Source organism: Micromesistius poutassou (genome assembly GCF_964030765.1).
Source record: "Micromesistius poutassou genome assembly, chromosome: 11".
Classification (NCBI taxonomy): domain Eukaryota; kingdom Metazoa; phylum Chordata; class Actinopteri; order Gadiformes; family Gadidae; genus Micromesistius; species Micromesistius poutassou.
The window spans coordinates 2,859,850-2,881,876 of record NC_140281.1 but is presented as its reverse complement, the minus strand read 5'-3'; the positions used below and the strand labels follow the sequence as shown (position 1 = coordinate 2,881,876).

General features: G+C 47.9%; 3 protein-coding genes across 3 annotated transcripts; 1 reads left to right on the top strand and 2 right to left on the bottom strand.

Moving 5' to 3' along the window:
• Positions 1–1,889: 1,889 nt before the first annotated feature.
• Positions 1,890–13,094, bottom strand: pck2 (phosphoenolpyruvate carboxykinase 2 (mitochondrial)). The gene is made up of 11 exons (XM_084475024.1): positions 12,951–13,094; positions 9,282–9,494; positions 7,816–8,000; positions 7,351–7,421; positions 7,058–7,193; positions 6,571–6,758; positions 5,388–5,550; positions 4,497–4,712; positions 3,948–4,085; positions 3,304–3,399; positions 1,890–3,103 (listed from the first exon to the last, which is right to left on the bottom strand). Exons 1-11 carry the CDS (start codon positions 12,980–12,982, stop codon positions 2,634–2,636), a joined length of 1,908 nt encoding a protein of 635 aa, XP_084331150.1. The 5' UTR covers positions 12,983–13,094; the 3' UTR covers positions 1,890–2,633.
• A 2,939-nt stretch (positions 13,095–16,033) lies between these two features.
• Positions 16,034–19,673, top strand: psme1 (proteasome activator subunit 1). The gene is made up of 11 exons (XM_084475039.1): positions 16,034–16,230; positions 16,878–16,910; positions 17,013–17,075; positions 17,186–17,281; positions 17,400–17,460; positions 17,594–17,691; positions 18,102–18,170; positions 18,280–18,347; positions 18,448–18,502; positions 18,753–18,839; positions 19,363–19,673. The coding sequence occupies exons 1-11, from the start codon at positions 16,192–16,194 to the stop codon at positions 19,441–19,443; spliced, it is 750 nt and encodes a 249-aa protein (XP_084331165.1). The 5' UTR covers positions 16,034–16,191; the 3' UTR covers positions 19,444–19,673.
• Positions 19,674–19,848: 175 nt separating this feature from the next.
• On the bottom strand, positions 19,849–21,923 carry fitm1 (fat storage inducing transmembrane protein 1). The gene is made up of 2 exons (XM_084475034.1): positions 21,350–21,923; positions 19,849–21,010 (listed from the first exon to the last, which is right to left on the bottom strand). Exons 1-2 carry the CDS (start codon positions 21,628–21,630, stop codon positions 20,344–20,346), a joined length of 948 nt encoding a protein of 315 aa, XP_084331160.1. The 5' UTR covers positions 21,631–21,923; the 3' UTR covers positions 19,849–20,343.
• Positions 21,924–22,027: the final 104 nt, after the last annotated feature.

Below are 22,027 nucleotides of genomic sequence, written 5' to 3'. Positions count from 1 at the left end.
AAACGGCACCATTTTCCCCGGGTGAGTGCAGTGCAGGTCACTCAATTACACAGAGGGAACTAGGTATGAAAAGCAGCGAGAAATGTAATGACTATTGTACATTGCAGTGGAGTAACATTGACTACAACCCCTAACAATAAGGGTTAGGGATGGGTCAGAATATTTGATTATTCGATTATTCGTTCCTGAGGGTCAAAGTTGATTTTTAACATTTGGACCGTTAACATTTTTTCCCATTCAAATAAACAAGAATTAATGGACGGAACTAATGTTGGTTCTGTAGCACTATTACTTTTTTTTTTAACTATTATTAATCATGTACAGAAAAACAATATACACAATACACAAGCATAAATATTAATATATACAACACAAACACTGATCACTGTTAAAGTTAGTTTTTTTTGCGTTTAAGATATTAAGTGATTTCTTGCCGATGATCCATGGCTGCCTTTGTGAATGTCGGCACACATCGAATAATCAATTATTCGTTCATACCACCCACTGATTATTCGACCATTCGACCACCACCAAAATTTATTTATAGAGTTATTCACATCCCTAATAAGGGTCCAAGTTTTCCCAACCAGCAAATAGGCTTATAACAGCAGTACAATTAACAGAACAGTCAACAGAGTTCATTAAGGCTCCCTGAGGTGACGAGAGATGTGCTGGTCCTAACTGTTAAGCAGGCGAGAGATGTGCTGGTCCTAACTGTTAAGCATTTAATGAAGGGTGCCTGCTAAACAAATAACTTAGAAACTATTTAATGAAACTATTATGTCCAAATTATTATCAAAGTAAAGGCATGATGGTCATTTTTAGTAGGCTACCAAAGGTGAATAAAGGCGCAGTCAGTCACCTAACCCTAACCATAACCATAACCCTATCAGTGAAATGCGTTTGACTAACGTTAGTTTAATATACATTACAATTTAAATTACATACCCTGCGGTCACGTCACGGATTTGAGCCTTTTTGGATTGGATCAGGGATTTAAACCAACGTGATTGGATAATCTCCGGCTATCCCCTCATTAATATTCATGATTCTTCCGGATTCCGCCAACGAAAAACACATTCGCTTCCCGCCAAACGTGGTTGCCAAGACAACGAGTGTACGGTTATATAAGTGAATAACGTTACTCGTTTTTAATATATGTGAATTCAGTTAGCCTACGTATTCATTCAACTTTATGTATTCCTAGCCTTTATCCTACCCAAATAACTAAATAGCACTGCCATATTTAATTATTTTTTTTATTATTCATGAATGATAATCATAACGACATGATTAGTACATGTCACGTCAGCTACCCAGCTAGCCAGCCTGCTAAACTCACCACAGCCCTGTAGGTCTTCTCTTTCAAGCTGGTCCTCACAAACACTTCAGTCCAGTTCATGGCCTGACTTGTACTGGTTTACACCCATTTGGACACTGGTCCTCTCATCTTTACAAAAGAGACGTCATGGCGGCTCGATGGTAAACGATCGATTTCAGCGGCACTGGCAGAAGTAATCGACGGCTTGACTTTCGCGCCGGCGGTAAACGTTTCTACGGTAACATTGAGCTCCACCAATCAAAGACGTCGTGTTACACTGTAGGATTGTGGGTAGTGTAGTTCTTTTAAACGACATTCCCGCTGTTACCATGGAAACTTTTACGCTGGCGCGAAAGTCAAGCCGTTCTTTACTGCTACCACTGAATTCGACCGTTTACCAGATTAACCGTGTGAGAAACGGCGAACCACAAGCTTCAGGTTGGCGTGATTCTAAACTGCTACAGCCTTGACATTTGAATATAGCTCTTATTTCATTACATTATCACTCAATACAAGTTTTTATTGTCTATTTATTAGTGCCTTTACTACTGCAATCATTTGAAACAGGTCCAAGTTGAGGTGATTTATTGAACACAATTAAAATAATTCACATCAGTCAGTATCAAACTCCGGTTTTGGTCCAAGATTTCACATAATGTGTGTAAACATCTATAATCATAGATTTATTTGTGAGGCAACACTAGAGGTAAAACAAAATGCATAATTAACCTGTCCTGCTGTATTCTCCATCCTATGAACCCCTGGATATCAAACCAACTAACTCAACTAAAAATGACATTTCAGACTTTGGTCTTCATATTTAAAAAAAGAAAAAGTGTGTGTGTGTGTGTGTGTGTGTGTGTGTGTGTGTGTGTGTGTGTGTGTGTGTGTGTGTGTGTGTGTGTGTGTGTGTGTGTGTGTGTGTTTAGTGTTCCAATAAAATCTTTGGGCGATAGCTTGTAAACATAAGGAGAGGTGACAGTAGGTCTAAAAGAAGCCGCCATGATGCTTCAGGTCCCCTCTGACCCTAGGTCGGACCCCAGGTCGCCAGGTCAGCCATGAGACGGGTGTCTGTGACCTTAAGGGTTCCAGCCGTCATGTGTGATTACCACAGAATGATGGAAACAAACTCAGACTGAGGCCCTTACAGCCAGACCCCCTTAAAAGATAAAACCATTCAATGTTACCGTATAGTTACCATGACGTAGCTTACCATACACATAGCTCAACCCCCACCTTGCTACCAAGCTAAGCTAATCCTCCATCCAGCCAGGGCAGCGATGTGATGCCCCTCCTCCCCTCTACCCGGGTTCTAATCCCGCACCCGCTCCTCCAGGGCCTGCAGCTCCGCCCCCACCTGCTCGGGCAGGTCCGCCCCCACCTGCTGGGAGAAGTAGGCCTTGAGCTCCTGGGCTTCCTTCTGCCAGAAGGGCTTGGGCAGGTGGAACAGGGCGTCCATGTCCACCTGGCCGCCCAGGCCGTTGCGGTCGATGGCGTCCTGCTCCGGCAGCCAGCCCACCACGCTCTTGCGGGCTGCCACGTTGTCGCCCTCGCGGCCGCAGCGCCGGAAGATCCACTCCAGCACGCGGGCGTTCTCCCCGAAGCCGGGCCAGAGGAAGGAGCCCGTGGCGGGGTCCTTGCGGAACCAGTTGACGTGGAAGATCTTGGGCAGCTGGGTGGGGGCGCGCCGGGTCTCCATGCTCAGCCAGTGGGACAGGTAGTCGCCGAAGTTGTAGCCGAAGAACGGTCGCATGGCGAAGGGGTCGTGCATGATCGCCTTGCCTAGAGGAGCGGAACCGTGTTTTTTTAGAATAGGGGCAAAAAAACGTCTTTCACGGGGTTTGAGTGTGTGTGTGTGTTTGTGTGTGTTTTCTCTCTCTCTGTGTCTGTGTGTGTGTGTGTGTGTGTGTGTGTGTGTGTGTGTGTGTGTGTGTGTGTGTGTGTGTGTGTGTGTGTGTGTGTGTGTGTGTGTGTGTGTGTACCTTGGTGCTCGGCGGCGGCAGTGGATTCTGAACGCATGGCGGCGCCCACGAAGACGCCGTGGCGCCAGTTGAAGGCCTCGTACACCAGAGGCACGCCTGCGGGAACAGAGCGACCTCAGTGGTGAGACTCTCTCATCGAGACAGGCTGAACCTCGCTGGGTTCCAGCTCAACCTCCTCCTCCTTAGCGGAGGATTGGTTAGGCTTCTACAAAAATATATCAATCCTGTAGAATATCTGGATCAAGCTGTCCGGGTCTGCCTCTGTAGGAGTCAGTTTAGATTTAAGCCCACTCCCGGCTCATTACTGGACAATCAGGGCATCTCTCCCTGATCGAGTCGGGGCATCCAACTTGCTTGTCAATCACAGGTAGGTGGATGCAACACGGAGAAACGAGGGAGGCGACGTTGTAGATTCAAAACCTTTTTCTCTTGCTCGGTTCCCCCCTTGCTCTGCTACTCTGAATCTTACGGACGGCACCTTTCATAAAATCCTCAAATAATCCCAAAAATATGAATACCAAATTTGACTACTTAAATCAGCGAACTGGTTTCTGTGGGTGCTGTGGAGCCCAGCCAGTAGGGCCAAACACATAATCACAGAGACAAACACACTGGTGCATTATGGGAAACCAAACCCCACGGACCCTCTGGTCTCCGTCCCCCGAAGATGATGGCATCAATGGGCACGCCCTCCTCGCTCTCCCACTGGGGGTCGATGATGGGGCACTGGGAGGCCGGGGTGCAGAACCGGGAGTTGGGATGGGCACACAGCGTGGAGCCTCCTGAGCCAGGAAACACAAAGTCATTGGTTCGATTGACGAGGTCACAGGTGGAACGCACGGCGCATCATTGTTGTCGCCTGCCGTTCATCTTCCTTTGCAGTTTTAGCGCAACGAAAGATCTTAAAAAAAATTAACTGCTTGCGGGCCGATTTTCTTGTTACATTATTATTATGTTATCATATAATTATTTGATTATTAATAAATATAATTATTTACAATAACACCACCACTCTGAGTACTGGCATGTTGGTAGGAATAGTCGTACAATAATATAAAAAAAATTAAAAATATTCTATTAAATAGCATGCAATTATTGGACATTTTACTCAACATTTAAATGGTCAGTGTTGTTCCGTTGTAAACCACAAGGGGGTGCTAAAGACACCGTACCGAAACCTAAAGACATCATACCTTGCTTCCAGGCCTTTCCGTGCCAGTCGGTGAGGGAGACCCCGGCGGGGGGTGGGGCCAGGCCCTCCCACCACACACCCCCGTCGCTGGTCTCACCGACGTTGGTGAAGACCGTGTTTTTGGCGATGGTGGACATGGCGTGGGGGTTGGTTTTGTCCGAGGTTCCCGGGGCCACTCCGAAGAAACCGTTCTCTGGGTTGATGGCCCTCAGCTTGCCTGAAGCAATGGGGAGGGTGGGGGGGTCAGGGTCAGAGGTCAATGTCTAGGAAGTACAACCAGCAAATAAAAGGTTGGTAGGTTACAATGTTGGGATCAAATAAATACTTTAGAGCTGCAACATGGTCTGGTCGCTTATTAACATACAATTTGTTATTAGACCTTTATAAAATACAAAACAGTTCATTGGTTACTTTTGATGCCATAGACTTCATAACTGATAATGACCGGTGTTCTATACATTATCCCTTACATAGCGATGTATGTTGGTTTAATAATCTTTTCCATAATGCACGCCGAGTAAGGCTGACCCTGGTTTCTCAGTCTAGTGTATCTGGAGGTGCATGGAGGTGTGAAATGTAACTAATATCACATTGTGATACGGTTATTACATGAATATTACAAAAAGAAGACCTATTAATCCATCACAATTAGTATAAATGCTTTAGATTGCATAACATGTGTAATTCCAGGAGATGTGACTTAATAATAATAATAATAATAATAATAATAATAATAACAACAACTTGGATCTTTATAGCGCCTTTCAAGATACCCAAGATCGCTTAACAAAAAAGGGGAGAGGGGAAGGGGGGGTTAGGGGTCAAAAGGGACTTGTGTCCTTATCCCCAGTGCTAGGACCCTGGAGACGACGGACGAGGCTCAGCCCCTCACCCTGGCTGTCGAACTTCATCCAGGCAATGTCATCGCCCACGCACTCCACCTTCCACCCGGGCAGAGACGGCTTCATCATGGCCAGGTTGGTCTTCCCGCAGGCGCTGGGGAAGGCGGCGGCCACGTAGCGCTTCACGCCCTTGGGGTTGGTGATGCCCAGGATCTGTGGAGCGCAGCCAGGCGGGTCAGCGGGGAACCAGTACCGTGTTGCCAGATTGGGCCAGATTTCCCGCCCAATTGGGTGGGAAATCGATTCTGGCAAAACTCTACCACTGAAATCTGGCAACACTGAACCAGTAACGCGTGTTTGTGTGGATTTAACAGGATGCAGTGGACCGGAGGAAGGCTTATGGTTGGACACATCGCTATACGTAGCTAACGAGTACGAAGAAGAGACCACCGTCCGCGTGCAGCCCCCTGGACGCTCAAGTCAAGGAAGGCTCACAAGATGATACACTGACAATCAAGTACTATCGTATCGCATCGTACGACGCTGGCGATCACAGGACTGCTGTGGCAACATCCTCCTTTTTCATGTCCTAACCTCAAGTTTAAGGTAAAGCTGACTAGCTGGTCCGACCACCAGTCTGTGCACCAGATAGTGCACCAGATAGTGCTATTTTGGTTCCTGAAAAACCTGTTCATACGGTTTCATGCCCTGTTGAAGTTATGTCTTCGAAGTTATTTTCCTCATGCGACGTCTTCTTCCTGCTCCTCTTTTAATAGTTTTCCTTTGAGCGACTCCAGGTGGGGTTTCCTCCTCAGTAGAGCACCTGCGGCCTGTTTACAGGCTGCTCTCCAAGCCAACCTGCGGCCTGTTTACAGGCTGCTCTCCAAGCCAACCTGCGGCCTGTTTACAGGCTGCTCTCCAAGCCAACCTGCGGCCTGTTTACAGGCTGCTCTCCAAGCCAACCTGCGGCCTGTTTACAGGCTGCTCTCCAAGCCAACCTGCGGCCTGTTTACAGGCTGCTCTCCAAGCCAACCTGCGGCCTGTTTACAGGCTGCTCTACAAGCCAACCTGCGGCCTGTTTACAGGCTGCTCTACAAGCCAACATGCCTCCTCGGACTACACTGTAATTGGTGCGTTCACACCAAAAAAGAAAGTGTGGTGTGAAGCCATACAAAGTTAATGCAAAGTCAATGCTCATTTTCCGCTAGAGAAACCTGCGACTGGTGGGCCTACCAGCATGTGTTCCGCCAGCCAGCCCTCGTCCTTGGCGATGCGCGAGGCGATGCGCAGGGCGAAGCACTTCTTGCCCAGCAGGGAGTTCCCGCCGTAGCCGCTACCGAAGGACAGGATCTGCCGGGTGTCGGGCAGGTGGGAGATCAGCACCTTCTCAGGGTTACACGGCCAGGAGTTCACCAGCGGGGCTGGGGAGGGGGGGAAGAGAGAGAGAGACAGAGAGAGAGAGGGGGGAGAGAGAGGGTGAGGACAGGGAGGAGAGAGAGAGGAGAGGGAGATGAGGAATGGAGATGAGGACGGTGGCAAGGGGGATGAAACCCACGGTAAATGGGAAATGTGCTGGTCCCTGTGAGACCAGACCGCTTCCTGGTCCCTCGGAGACCAGACCGCGTCCTGGTCCCTGTGAGACCAGACCGTGTCCTGGTCCCTCGGAGACTAGACCGCGTCCTGGTCCCTTGGAGACCGACCTGTGAGACCAAACTGGTACCTGTGAGGGGTAGCGGGCGTCCCAGTGAGTGTTGGCAGCGGACAAACTCCTCTCCCTCGGCCAGCTTCTGCATGACAGGGCTGCCCATGCGTGTCATGATGCCCATGCTGGCCACCACGTAGGGGGAGTCAGTCACCTGGGCGGAGAGAACCTTGAAGCTTCTGCAGAGCAGTGTGTTCTGAGGATGCCTCAACCAGTTCCACCAGTGCCTCAAAGGAGGCTTGTGTGTGTGTACGTGCGTGCGTGCGTGTGTGCGTGCGTGCGTCTCTCTCTGTCTGTGTGTGTCTGTTTACCTGAACTCCGTACTTGGACAGTGTGGATCCCACGGGGCCCATGCTGAAGGGGATGACGTACATGGTGCGACCTGCAGGGGGTAGCGAGCGCCAGTCAGTGTGGAGCTGCAGCAGCTCACAGCGTCCACAGGGTCACACTCTCCACACGTTTGAATCCCAACCAGACGGTTTAATATTCCGAACATTTGAATACCATCCGTACCCAACACTGATCTCTGTGGTTCTAAATCTAAATAAAATAACACACTACATTTAAACACGCTTTACTTAGTCAGAGTGGCCTTGAAGAGCTCCTGTGACCGTGAAAGACACAAATTAAACCCGCTCTTAGTTTCGACCCCATGTTTACATGTTGGCCCTAATACGGGTGTCAATAACATGGGGGCGGGCTCTGTCGCGGCTCAACAGCCAATCAGCTTGGAACTCCGATGTGTGTGTGTGTGTTGGGGGGGGGTGCGGGCTCACCTGCCATGCAGCCGGGGAAGCGCTCCTGGCGGGCGGTCTGCCAGTCGGCGGCGCTCATCCAGCTGCCCAGCTGGCTCTTGGCCCCCCCGCTGGGGATGGGCACCGTGTCCCTCTGGTTCTCCGTCACGATCACCGTCTTGCTCTCCACGCGCGCCACGTCTTTGGGGTCCGTCCGCGCCAACCAGCTGGACAGAGGGGTCAGAGGACACAGGGGTTACTGCACGCGCTCGCCGTGTGGCTGGAGCCCAGCGACCACAAGAGGCCCAGCCTTTGAGTCTACATTCATAGGAATCAGGGACGGCAGTGAACGCATCACGTGTGGTGTGGTAAAACGCTGATATGAAATCAATATTGGAACCACTGCTCCACATTTTTGCGACTCCGATATTGATCGTATGATTGAATTGTTCTCAAGCTCAGAGATAAATTGATATATTAGTGTAAATGTTAAGAGATGTGTTGTAGTCTAGCAACTGGCCCCTGTTGCAAGTGGACCATTTTAAAAGCCAGAGGTTTAACTGGGAAAGGGACTTTGACAGCCAATATGACTACATCACACTTCAAGAGTGTGGTTAATCACCTCTACTTCAAAAGTCTTTATTCTGTAAATACCCCAACTTTTACACACATTTACTGTGTTGGGGAGTTGCAATACCAGACACTGGGGCACTCGGATGATTGATTCATTGAACGAAATGTTCAATATAGAGAACAAAAAATGTGTACAAGAGTATACAGGAGTCGCCATCCATCATCTGCGTCAGATGCAATGAGCCATCATGTAGGAGTCTTTGGTGAGTCTTATCTAATCGGATCCCCCATGAGAGAGATGTGAGCTAGGAAGAGCTCTGATCCATGATGGACCACACAGACAATAACCAGGGACAGATGAAAGCACAGCTGCCTGAGCTGGGGCGACCGGTGGGTCGTGTGCGGCCTGGAGAGGAGGACTGTGTGCGCAGGCCGCCTGAGTCTCTCTGCTTCACTTCATCCTGATTGGATCTTGCCTTCATGTTGATTGTACTTTGCAATGTGTGCTTAACCACACTATACAAATTGACTGTATGATTTATTATATCTTCATAATGTTTGTGGACCCATTTTGAACCACTGTTTGTACAGACATTTATATCTGTTGTTTTTAAGAGCATTTTAAACCACTGTTTGAAAGAGCATTTTAAACCACTGTTTGTAAGAGCATTTTAAACCACTGTTTGAAAGAGCATTTTAAACCACTGTTTGTAAGAGCATTTGAAACCACTGTTTGTAACAACATCTTAAACCACTGTAAGAACATTTGAAACCATTGTAAGAACATTTTAAACAACATCTTAAACCATTGTTTGTAAGAACATTTTAAACCACTGTAAGAACCTTTTAAAGAACATCTTAAACCACTGTTTGTAAGAACATTTTAAACCCTCAGGTTGTGTGTTTGTGGGGACATTTCAAAATGCTGAACTCACCAGTTGTCATATTTAGGAAGCTTCTTCATCATGCCGTCCTTCTCCAGGCCGGCCAGGATGCCGGCTGCCTCTTCGGGCGTGCCCGTCACCACGTGCACCCGGGCCGGCTTGCACTCCTCCACCGCCTCCCTCACGAACTGCGCCACCGTGGGGGGCAGTGAGGGGACGGAGGCCAGCGACCGCGCCCCCAAGCCCACGCCACGCCCGCCATGCCTGGACACGGGAGGAAGACCCCCAGCGTTAGAGGAAGAGGACCTTCTCATACAGCCACATGCAGTACAGACAGGACAAGAGGACTTTCTCATTCAGATACAATAGAGACAGGGGGGCTCAGAAAAGGACCTTCTCATTCAGATACAACCGAGACAGGGGGGCTCAAAAGAGGACCTTCTCATTCAGATACAATCTAGACAGGGTGGCTCAGAAGAGGACCTTCCTGTATACAGCTAGCACTCCATGACACAAGGGGGCAGTATACTTCCAGTGGTGGCAATGTTAATAAAAATGTAACGCTGGCGGCCTCACTGCTGAATACCAGGGTAGTGCTTACTGAAGTATTGGGGTTTATTCAGGAATATTAACCAGTCTGTCTCCCAGACCTGAAACACTCTCTCTCTGGATATCACAACCGTTGTACATGTATATTGTATATGTTAATAACCATATCTGGCATCCATTAGCTTGTGCTTGAAATTAGAAATCCTCATCCAAGCATGATGGTCTTTGCAGTTTCAAGCCAAAGAACTTAAGGGGGAGAGGCAGGCAGGGTCATTATAGTTACGTTTAAATTAGGGCTGGGCAAGTTATCGCGTTAATTACACGTTAACGCAATCTTATTTTACCGCGATTAATACAAATTGACACACATCTTTTTTTTTTTCTTTAATTTTTAAAGGTTTTGCCCACAGAATGTCAACATTCATATCAGAAATCATTTTTGCTTTTAGTTCCACTTACTTTACATTAAATTACACTTGCAGTAGGTGACCTGCTACAATTGCTGTAAGTGACAGCCTGTTTACAATTCCCAAATCTGTGGTGCTATTTATTTGAATTTAACAACACTTGTTGTAACTGTTGGTTTATAATTACTGTACTAATTAACTGCCTGTTTACAATTCCCAAATCTGTGGTGTTCCGTAAGTTTCATATTCAACCCACAATGAGTGAGTCAATAAAACTCCCTCAAGTTCACTTGGTCTAGTTTTTGCATATTAAGTACATTTCGTATGAATGATAATGTGTCATTCCATTTGATAATCTAATTTAACTTTAAATTGGAGTGGATTTAAAATATAAGTTTAAAAGTGAGATTAATCGCGAGTTAACTCACCATACTATGCGATTAATCACGATTAAAAAAATGTATCGTTGCCCAGCCCTAGTTTAAATACAACATCGTTGGGCCGGTGTGAGAGAGATTGACTGAAACGAGGATCCTCCCAAAGACCGAGAGGCTAGACAACAGGCTGTTGTTTGTGACCAACATGGCCTTTAGCTCTTCCCTCTGAGCGAGTTGGTAATGATGCTCACTTCTCACACACACACACACACAGGTCTCCTTCCACTGATTCACACAGCCAACGACGTGCACAGAGCCGTCAACAACATAAAGGAAACCCAAGTCCCTAATGAAGAGCATGCAGGGAAGTAGAGCCCTCCTTCACATGACATGGTGTGTGTGTGTGTGTGTGTGTGTGTGTGTGTGTGTGTGTGTGTGTGTGTGTGTGTGTGTGTGTGTGTGTGTGTGTGTGCGTGTGTGTGTGTGTGTGTGTGTGTGTGTGTGTGTGTGTTGCTGGGACGTTCCCTTGTGGGTGTATCGAGTGCGTCCTTATCGATTATGTGAGCACGCACTTCGTACACGGACAGAGGCCAAGTTCTGAGGCAACGCACACACGGGGCATGTGCAACAGACAAGGCCCATGGCTTCAACCATGAGAACACGCAACCCCTGACACAGAAGCACGTAAGCACACTCAATCATTCACACATTTCCTATTAATATTAAATCCTTCTAAAGGTCACCCTCCATCCCTACATAATGGAAAGTTCTGGATGTTGACCTCGGCTGAGGGGTTAAAGTCTAAACTAGAGTCTAAAGACTGAAACCGGCTGAAGAGATTAAAATACTTTTATTTTTATTGGTATCAAATCTTTACTAGGGTACTCATCAGATGACCTGATTCTGACTCCCCTGATAATGCCCCGGGTGGTGTTTACTCCAAAACAGGACATTTAGATCATCCATGTTGATTTACTCAACAGAAACTAGAATCCATGTCTAGCCCTTCGCTGAGATCAGCCGTGTTCACTTTGGGTTGTTTCTCTGAGCCAGAGGCCTGCTGATGAGGAGGTCTAATTGATGGTCTCAAGGCTGATCCCAGTTAGGAGGTCAGCCTCTGAGCGCAGCTTCCCCCGGAGCGGTGGCGACATCATTAGACCTGAGAGGTGAAACCGACTCCTAGCTACTTTTACTCCTTCAAAACCTTAAATTGCAAGATACGTAAAAAAAACTAAAACCTAAAAATCACTGCAATCATTTTGTTGATTTTGCTCGAGAGCTCTACATAAATCGAGGAGAATTACCATCGGCCCTAACTCTGTTTCGCTACAAATTTACAGCATGTGATTCAAATTTGAGTAGAATTTGACGGGAATGGACATTTTAAACTGCTGGCTTTCAAAACTAATTTTCTATGTCTCATGATCTCCATCCTCCACATTGTCATGCTTCAGCCAACTGAAGCGCCACAGGTGAACTGTGAGACCGACAAACAGGTGAACTGTGAGACCACTGTCCATGGTCGACCGGACCCTGCTTTGTAGGTCTTACAGTTCACCTCTGAGACCACTGTCCATGGTCGATCAGACCCTGCTGGTGTTTCTAGCAGGCTTTCTGCAGCGCCTAGAGGAGTCTACCTGTGGAGGGAGGGACTGAATGGCCACAACAGAACCCTGATGGACGCACGACAAGGGTCATAAAGACTACCACACACACACACACACACACACACACAGACTTCCAGCTGAGCATTATATAACTTTCCTTTTTTTGTTGTGTAACCCGGACACTAGAACACACCTCTAAAGTACGCCCCAAGAGCCGCCCCGCCTAAACCCCCTACCCTGCAGAACTCATGCTGATCAATTGTTGCCCCGGAACGTTTGTCTCTACACAATAAAAGCCCCCGGAGCCAGACCTCCATCAGAACAAACAGTCCATTTACCGTTCAGACCTCCAAAACCAGCGGATCTTTACCGCTAACATTGTGTTGTTTCATTCAACCACATAACATAACACAACCTAAAAAATACACAAAACCAAACCAATGAGCAAAAGACGTGAAAATAGTTGACCCAAGCTTTTAAACAAACTTGCATATTTGTTGTGTGACAACTGATGGCTTAGGCTTCACTTCAAACCCAGTTAGCCTGGGTTATAGTCCCTTTCTGACCTGAGTCAGTCAAACTACCTTTCGTGGTCTCCTGCAGAGAAATGATGCAATCAAACCTCCTCAGGAACCTGGAGACAACCGCTGGCTTCATTCAAAGAAGAGAAACTCAGCTACAAAGAGAGACAAGAAACTCAACTACAAAGAGAGACAAGAAACTCAACTACAAAAAGAGACAATAAACTTATAAAACTTTGAAAAAGGACCCCGAACTCACCTCCGAATCACAGCCAGCATCAGACCCGACATTGTGCTCTGCTCAGGATCTGTACACCAACTAGATCACTGTAGTCTATCACCAGGAGACAGGGATCACATATGATCTGTGCTCATGTGTGATTGGTCGGCAGTGGAGGTCGGGATGGGGCTGAGAGGAACCTTGCACTTTGTAACGCGAACACTTTGTAACACGTGTACCAAGGGGCACGTCGACCCGGCTGCTCTGAACCGCAGCTCAGTGACTCTGAGAACAATGCAAACAAACCAGCTGCAGGAAAGTTGTCCTGCTGGTAAAAGGCTCAAAAATCGACCGGTCGACAGATGTAGGACTCCCGCTCCATACCGCACAAACCGAACCGGTTCACTCTAAAAACACCGACCAGGTTCCTTGTTCAGACCGCTTCCCTCCTGCAGACTATCGCTCCTCTGCAGAGCAGCCCGCCCCCAGATGATGCAAGTCCTGGTCCTCTTTTCCCTAGAGATCTGACATGTGGACTTCATGTGGATGCGTTTAAATCAATGTGGCGGTCTAAAATAAAGTTGCCAATGTGATCCAAGTAATCAAAAGTATTGATATTTTCATTAAGTGGGCCTAATTATTTTAAATGTACCAGATCTACAATATGGGAATTACATTACTTGGCATGATGTACACCATTTAATGATGGGAATATTCATATAAATGTTCTTTATTTACACTTTATATATGCGGAAATTGTCTTTATTAATTAGTACATTATAAATCTATTCAATAAAAAATCATAATCTAAATCAGTGTGCGACAGGCCGCCAGGGGTCGCTGATGGGGCTTGGTCGATGAGGGAAATCAATACATAAACACCTTTCTACACTGGATTTTTTTCATTTGTGTGCGTCTCTCTGTTGGTCATTCGGCTCTGGGTTTAGTCAGTGGTGACCCAAGGAAACATTGAGACATGACTAATGTAGGACTTCTAAAACCCTGCTATTAATGTAGGCTAATCAAAGTTATACTGAGATGTGCAGTATCATTTGTTCTATGAACAAGTCAACGCAGCAGACTTCTTTGTACGGTCTTGCTTTTCGTATATCTGTATACTTTTCATATATACAGTATATACTATACAGTATACATCTCTGTATACTCCTGACGTAGCACGTCTGTTGTGTCCTCTTGTGTTCCTAGGGATGACCTTTGTCCAGAGTATTTCACAACAGCTCCTAGGAACACACACACACACACACACACACACACACACACACACACACACACACACACATACACACACACACACACACACACACACACACACACACACACACACCGTTACAAAGGCCAACTTCACCATCAATGAACACTGTTGTTGATCATTTCTGTCATCAACTCATAGTGTGGTGTTGTGTGTAGTCTTGTGTTTCTGACCTCTTCATTGTTGAACACACAGAGTGCTGACGGTCGGTTTGGGGCCCTAACACGCCAGGTCACTAATCAGGAAGGCAACAGGCCCTGCAGCAACCTGGGTTGGATACCCGACTGTGCTCCACGTCACTCCCTCTCTCCTTAAACCTGCTTTTCTGCCTCCACTGCCCTGTCAATAAAGACACGCCCTTCTATATTTATATATACACACCATATTACCCGGACTCTCTGCAATGTGAACAGACTTGCCTGGAGTAATCTGGGGACCGATAGATCATTAATGATTAGCCGTCATCGTTTATGACCTCTTGATATAATATCAATAAAGCAAATACAGCCAATAACTAATACACAGACCACTGGCCTAGTCAGTGGTATAAACATGCTAACCATGAACCGGTCAGGACTGGACCTCGTGGACCGCCAGAGGTTCACTGGACTTTGAGTATCCGGCCTGGTGGATATTGGCTCCCGGCCAGATGCTAACATGCGTGTCCCTCCTGTGTCGCCCTCTCTGTCTTTATACAATTATTAATCAATGTTGGTCATGTGATGACAACAAAGGACACAAGGGTGTTTGTTTGGAATCCGATTCCACAGATCTTTGGGTGATTATCTTCCTCTGTGTATCTTTATTCATGCATTTTATCCTGTGGGACCCTGAATCAATGTGATTGATTCAGTGAAGTTATTTACAATAATTGCAGAGAGGGGCTGCTAATGATTGAGTTAGCTTTCAGTGACACTGAACTGTGTGAACCCCTGATATCTATATTTTAATAGTTTATCTATTCTAGCAGCAGTAATACCATCTAGTGGGGGCATCTTTGAACTGCAGTTCCTAAGTGTCTGATCCTTTCCCCAGCATCCTGCATCCACAGGACTATATAAAGGATTATTTAAAGCTGACCTCCGAGTCTCCACCCTTGCCACCCTGCTCTGTGGGAAATAGTACTATGCTCTATGATCATATTCACCGGCTGTTTATAAACAGTATACTATCAGTAACTGGATGGGGAACTACAGCAGGCCAAATAAGTGTCATAAGTTAACCCTTAACGCCTTTAATGATATTAATAAACACTACCACCCCGGACTAAAGACAGTGAACAGGCAGTTCAACTAATAATAATGGAATATTATTGCGATCATAAATCGCAGCGTTTGGCACCCATGGCTAGCACCCATGGGGCCTGCTGGCACCACGACTTGTCGCGTCGGCGTGACGTCATCAAGGACGGCCGTCAGGTTGGAGTGTGCTTCGCCGCCCTAGTACGCATGCGCTCATCGCAGGCCTACATCCCATAGCTATATATATACTGACAGGATATGTATCTATGCCTACATCCAAAAAATAAATAATAATAATAATCAAAATCAAAATATGCCGACATCCGGCGCACTCTTGGCCGCGTTCCAACACGACGGCAGGAAGCAGGACACTGGGCCGCGTACCAACACTACGGCAGGAAGTAATGCCCCTCTCTCCTCCTAACCTCCTGGTTAGGAGGAGACTACAAGTCACACAATGCCCCTCTCTCCTCCTGACGAACTACAAGTCCCACAATGCCCCTATCTCCTCTTGACCTGATGAACTACAAGTCACACAATGCCCATCTCTCCTCCTAACCTCCCGTTGAACTACAAGTCCCACAATGCCCCTGTCTCCTCCTAACCCGCGGGCGAACCTCGGCTCGCTGGAGACTTTCGTTTTCGTTTTGAACGATAGTTCGTCAGCAATTGTTCGGTGTTTTCCGTGTGGTTGAAGACACTAACGCAGACTTTTCGTCCTCTCACTCTTAAACCCTGTCGGAGAACCTCGTTAAAGTGTTCTGCAACCATGAGCTCTATGGAGATGAACCCCGAGTCTAAGAAACAGGTAAGAGAGAGGAGGGTCCCCCGGGTCCGAGTCCTGCTGCGATGAGTGGTTCTGGTGAGAGTTCCTGGTCTCCTACAGGTGGTCCTCATCGACGAGGTTGATGTTGATCGCTGCTCTGTACTAGTATCACCTAAAGATGATGTGAGGTTTAGGAGAGGAAAGTTGGCGGAGGAGGTGAAGAGCACGAGGGAGGAAACGAAACCCACTCGTCCTCAGGCTCCAGCTACCTTCACTGCATCACTCTGATCACTCTGGAGGGGGATATGGGTCATATATGCAACATACATGCCTTGCTTTTGTCAAAAGACGCCTATTGAATAAAGGTTGGTCGCGTCGTGTAGCCTCATCCCACCTCACCTCATCCCTCCACCGCTCTGGGAGGTCAGACCCCATCCCTCCACTGTCCGCCAGTCAGAGTGTGTTCAGATCAACATCTAGATCGAGTTAACCTCACAGTAGCATAGAACAGACAGCTGAAACACACCAACATAGCCTTTGTGTAATGTTAGCTTTGTTCCGAATCTCCGTGAACTCTACATGTCCAGCAGTAGAAGCTCTTAATTCAGCAGAACCTCTTCTATCAGTCGTCAACTATTTGCCAAAATGAACAAAAGTAAAAACGTGTAATAATGCATACAATTGTCTAGGTCGACGACTTCTGCCAGTCACTCACCAAAGAGGTAAACACGGCACAAACAATACATTTTTTAAATGTGTATAATACAACATTTGATGAATAACAATTATTTCTCATTATGATCATCACATCGTTTTATAACTAGGCAGAAGCACTGCTCTCCAAACAATTCCCCCAGTCCATGGCCGAGATGGACGAGCTGCTGAAGGTATCTCACCACAGAACCTTCAACCCCCCCCCCCCCTCCCTCCCCCCCCCCCCCACATCCGGTTGGTGGATTCAGATTGGTTGATAAGAGATGTTTGTTGTGGTCCCCAGACCTGCCTCAGCAGACCGGACCTGGTCCGGGCCCCACTGGACATCCCGGTCCCTGACCCCGTCAAGGAGGAAGCCAAGCGCAAGAAGAAGGAGGAAGTGAGTCGCCCTGTCAATCATGTCTTCACCTTAACACACCTGGGATCATGTGACAAGGGTCAATCAAACATCATGTTCACGAGGTGGATGACGAGCTTCCGTCTTCGTCTCCTAACAGAAGGAGGCGGCCGCCGGGAAGAAAGACGAGGGCGACAAAGAGGACAAGGAGGAGGAAGAAGGTCTCCTCTAAAACCATCTGCCTCCACAGAGGAGCTTGCGTCGTTACTGAGTGTTGTGTTGCTATTGATCGTTGTGTTGTGTGGTGTTGTGTTGTGTTGTGTTGTTACTGAGTGTTGCGTTGTGTTCCTCCAGGCCCGCCGTGCGGCCCCATCTGCTGCAACGAGCACGTAGAGCGAGCTCTGAGGGAGGTGAAGCCCCAGCTCAACGCGCTCAAGGAGAAACTCAACACGGTCAGATTCACTCACTCTGACTCACTCACTCACCCACCCTCTGAAGGAGAAACTCAACACGGTCAGATTCACTCACTCACTCTGACTCACTCACTCACTAATTCTCCCACCCTCTGAGGGAGAAACTCACCACGGTCTGACTCACTCACTCGCTCACTCACTGACTCACTAGAACTCACTCACTCACTCACCCTCTGAAGGAGGATCTCACCACGGTCAGCTAGAATTCACTCACTCACTCACTCTGACTCACTCACTCACCCTCTGAGGAGGATCTCTCCATGGTCAGCTACTTTCTGTCTCCTTCCTTGAGGTGGATGCCCGCCATAAGACCCCAGGATGTGTGAGCTGTAGTGGTGGTTCCCTGGGCCGGCTGAGGGTCTGATGTTGTGTTTCTCTCCCCCTGCCAGGTCTCCATGTGGATGCAGCTGCAGATTCCTAAAATTGAAGATGGCAACAACTTTGGTGTGGCAATCCAGGTTAGTGACTGGTGATCGTGGATGGTCACATCGGTCCGTTATGTTGGGTTATGTTGTAGGTCCTTTGTGGAGGCTGGTCTCTCTTATGGTTTCTCTCCACACCCCACAGGAGAAGGTGTTTGAGCAGCTGACCAACACACGCACCAAGATAGAGGCCTTCCAGACCCAGATCTCAAAGTGAGGCTCTGCTCATACCATTCTGTCACGCTTGATTTATCAGACGATGCTCATGGAGGGCTGCTGGAGGGTTGATGTGATCCTCTGTTCCGTTCTGCAGGTACTACAGTGAGAGAGGCGACGCGGTGGCCAAGGCCTCTAAACAGCCCCACGTGGTCAGTACAGACAGAGCTCCTGAACAGTAACCCATCTCCTGTACAAGAAGACCATGTTATTGCTCTAACCCTGACCCTCATCACACCTCTTCAAATCAAACCCTCCCGGTTTCGGGGGAAGGATTTCGCTTTGGTCCTTATTCTATATCCTAGAAAGGGTTCTTATCACAGGAGCAAGCTTATCGTTTCTTATTTGATTATTTCCTGGCCACACTGATGTTGACTGGGCTCTCCTTCCTGATCCTCACAGGGAGATTACAGGCAGCTGGTCCACGAACTCGACCAGTACCAATACAGCGAGCTGCGCCTCGTGGTCTTGGAGATCCGCAACACCTACGTAAGGCCACTCGTCTTAATAGCATCTGGTCGTGTAAGACTGCACCTATTTTGGACAATCCAATGGCATCAAAGTCTGTTTGTGACTCATTAGTGAAGTCAAACAGAGCAGGTTGTGTTGTGCAACACTGAAATAATGATTGGAAGACCGGATGTCCGTCCCGTCTCCTGAATCAAACCCAAGACTTCCCAAAATATACTCTATATACTATACTAAATATACATTTGTGGCATCACAGCTGTTTGAGAAGGGCTGGTGTCTGGAAGGAGGGCCGTCTTAAGAGGGGCGGAGGCTGGGTTTGATCAGCGCTGTGTCTTGTCCTGAATGGTTGGGTTTCCTCTCTGAGGCCGCGGTCTTCCTGTGTTGGATGAGCGATCTTAATAGACGATTATTAGAGGAACAGTCTGACCTTTGTTCTGACTCTCCCTCATATCTTTATCAGTCTGTCCATATCCCTATTGTCTAAGCTGACGAGGCCCAGCAAGAGGCCGGTTGGACTCTTATCTGTCTCTCTGTCCTGCAGGCGGTGCTGTTCGACATCATCAGCAAGAACTACGACAAGATCATGAAGCCTAAGGGGGGGTCCAAGGCTCTCATCTACTGAGGCTCTCATCTACTCAGGCCTTCCCTCTGCTGAAGACACAAACACCAGCTGGTTGTATTCCTCTGGATACATTCAGTGTTCAGTGTCATCCAGTTACCATGAAACATCACTCTCATTCTGTCACTTACGTTTTCAGTTTAGCCTCCTCTGTGGCTATATCCTATCTTTTGGTTCTTCAAATTACTAAATAAAACTGCCTTAAAGCGTCAGCTTTTTGTGTTTCTCAAAAAGTCCTGTCTCAATTTTTTTCTGACCAATAATGACTAAAATGAGCTTGTGAGTGCAGAATGTTTTTGTACCAGTAGATAGACTTCAGGGAGTAGGTCACAGAAAATAACTGAACACACAATCGTCCCGTCTCTACCCCACAACCCACACAAGAAAAACTGATGAACATCACTGGAGCAGACATCAAAGACTTTTTTAATGTTAAAAGCAAACATTCCCCAAAACTGAGATGAGTTTCATGTACAAGATGAAGGCAGACTCGGCCTCTCCAGTGATAAAATATTATAATAATCAAATATATTAGAACTCCTTGTGTCTGAACCTTCCAGGAAAGCAGACTGTGAAGAAAAGTAGTATTTGCATCTCAAGCCTTCTCAAAAAGGTATTTCTTAAGCGGACTATGTAGGTCCATTCACCAGCAGATCCAAACAACAAGAAACGGACCATCTCAACAAGCAGAACTTCTACTGGTTTCCACCGTGTGTTGACACACATCAAACCAGTAAAACCAGCGGTGTGTCCGCCGATCTCCAGCTGCTCCTGGACCGCTGCTCAGGGCAGGAGGCCTCAGTCTCAGTATGGATGGCCTTTCTGATGCCAGAAGTTATTGGTTTCTCAAAGCACTATTCGTATATATAATTATAAACTTGAGATTTGTCTGACTTATGTTTATCAGTCCAGTCCAACACCTGGCGGACCGGGACAGAGCCAGCTGGGTTTGAGGCGATACCAACCCTGGTAAAGGCCCCTCCAGCCCAGATAGGCTATAGCGCCTCCTAGCTGCTGGGCAGGGAACTGTGGGAAGTAGGCGAGCAGACACAGCAGCAGGAACAGCCAGAGGGTCAACAGGAACACACAGAGGAGGAAGAGGATCCTGAGTGGAGCTCCAGTGGTGGGTCCCGTTGGACCCTCCCCCCTGAGGACATGGGGGCCAAACGCGGACATCTCCGCCACCAGCAGCAGGCAGCACAGGCAGAGAGTGAGCGTGTCCTGGGACACCTCGTAGCCGCGCCACACCTGGCCCGCCCGGAGGCAGGACGCCTTGCTCTGGGCCTCCTGCAGCAGCAGCAGGGGCTGTCCGGCGAGGTCGCTCTCCCCGCCCACCGCCGATGCTGTCGCCGCTGCCGCCGCCGCCGCCACGGGCTGGAAGCAGGTCCCAGCGGCGTCCTCCATCAGGCCCACCAGACGCCCGGTGCCCCACCAGAGCAGCCCGGTGAGGGCGAGCCGCGAGAGGTGGCGCAGGGACAGGAGGGCGGAGCGCCGCGCCGAGAAGGAGAGGACGACGACAAAGGAGCCGGCCACGCAGAAGGTCCACCCCCACGCCGACACTAGGAACTTCCTGCCAAACGGGTCAGAGGTTGTTCATATCAACAGCTGCATGACTGGTCACAATGAGGGGATAGTTCATTTCCAGCCTGTTTAAGTGTGCAGGAGTAGGTACACAGTGTGTAGAGTTTATATAATAGCATTAAGCAGACAGGACGTTATACTTGCATGGCCTGGGGGGTAGTTACCCTATTATGGCACTGTGTGTGTAAAATGTGTGTTAAGTGTTAAATAATCCTTATTTCAAGTTTGGGTCTAGATACATTTTAATTAGACGCATTTACAAAATAGTGGTTCACAACAGTGGACCTCTTTTCGAAAGCTGATATTTTCTATTGGACAAGCTTCTCACCTGTAGAGGAAGTGGTTCCTGTTGGCGAAGATGCTGTAGCTGGACGCCCAGAGGCTCAGCAGTGGCCCGAACAGAACCAGCGCGTTGAGCGGCAGGTGGAAGTGACTCGCTGGGCTGCTGCCCACCACCGCCGCCAGGAGGTTGGTCAAGAACACCAGGCCGGCGTTCAACACCCTCACCAGGAGCCGAGCGGGCAGGGCCACTTCTGAGGCCACTTTGTATAATTTACCCAAGTCGATATCCGGCCAGAAGCCGTCATTCGGTGAAGAAACGGTCTTCATCGTGAGTGGGACCTTGTTGTTCAGCTTCCACAGGGGGGGTTTCTCCTTGTGAACTAGTGGGTGACTGCCCAGGCCCCGCCTGTTTCTGTCGACTCACCCGGGCACCCTGAACCACAGCACATGCTTGGTAAAATAACACCCCATCTCTCTATAGCCCTCCTATAAATAGCCCTCTCATTCCTTAGAGGAAGCTTTGGTTCAGAAGTATGTCCATGTCACTCAGCCAAAGGATCAGTAACACATGCATGTATTACGGCCAATGTTTATGTGACACATACATGTGTTACAACCAAAGGATACATGTATGACAGCCAATGGTTCAGTAGTGCATGTACTGTAATATAGAAAGTCATATGTAATGCAGTATGTAATGCAAGACAAGATAGATATGATATAT

What these genes read in the sequence shown, in the direction of transcription:
- pck2 (XM_084475024.1), bottom strand. Translation starts at nt 12,982, where the DNA reads ATGTCGGGTCTGATGCTGGCTGTGATTCGGAG. An exon ending in ATGCTGGCTGTGATTCGGAG is followed by an intron (nt 9,495 to 12,950) that starts GTGAGTTCGGGG and finishes TCCCGTGTCCAG; the next exon opens with GCATGGCGGGCGTGGCGTGG. An exon ending in CTTCCTAAATATGACAACTG is followed by an intron (nt 8,001 to 9,281) that starts GTGAGTTCAGCA and finishes CCCTCTGTCCAG; the next exon opens with CTGGTTGGCGCGGACGGACC.
- psme1 (XM_084475039.1), top strand. Translation starts at nt 16,192, where the DNA reads ATGAGCTCTATGGAGATGAACCCCGAGTCTAAGAAACAG. An exon ending in TCAAGGAGAAACTCAACACG is followed by an intron (nt 17,692 to 18,101) that starts GTCAGATTCACT and finishes TCCCCCTGCCAG; the next exon opens with GTCTCCATGTGGATGCAGCT. An exon ending in TGGAGATCCGCAACACCTAC is followed by an intron (nt 18,840 to 19,362) that starts GTAAGGCCACTC and finishes TCTGTCCTGCAG; the next exon opens with GCGGTGCTGTTCGACATCAT.
- fitm1 (XM_084475034.1), bottom strand. Translation starts at nt 21,630, where the DNA reads ATGAAGACCGTTTCTTCACCGAATGACGGCTTCTGGCCGGATATCGAC. An exon ending in AGGAACCACTTCCTCTACAG is followed by an intron (nt 21,011 to 21,349) that starts GTGAGAAGCTTG and finishes CCCGTTTGGCAG; the next exon opens with GAAGTTCCTAGTGTCGGCGT.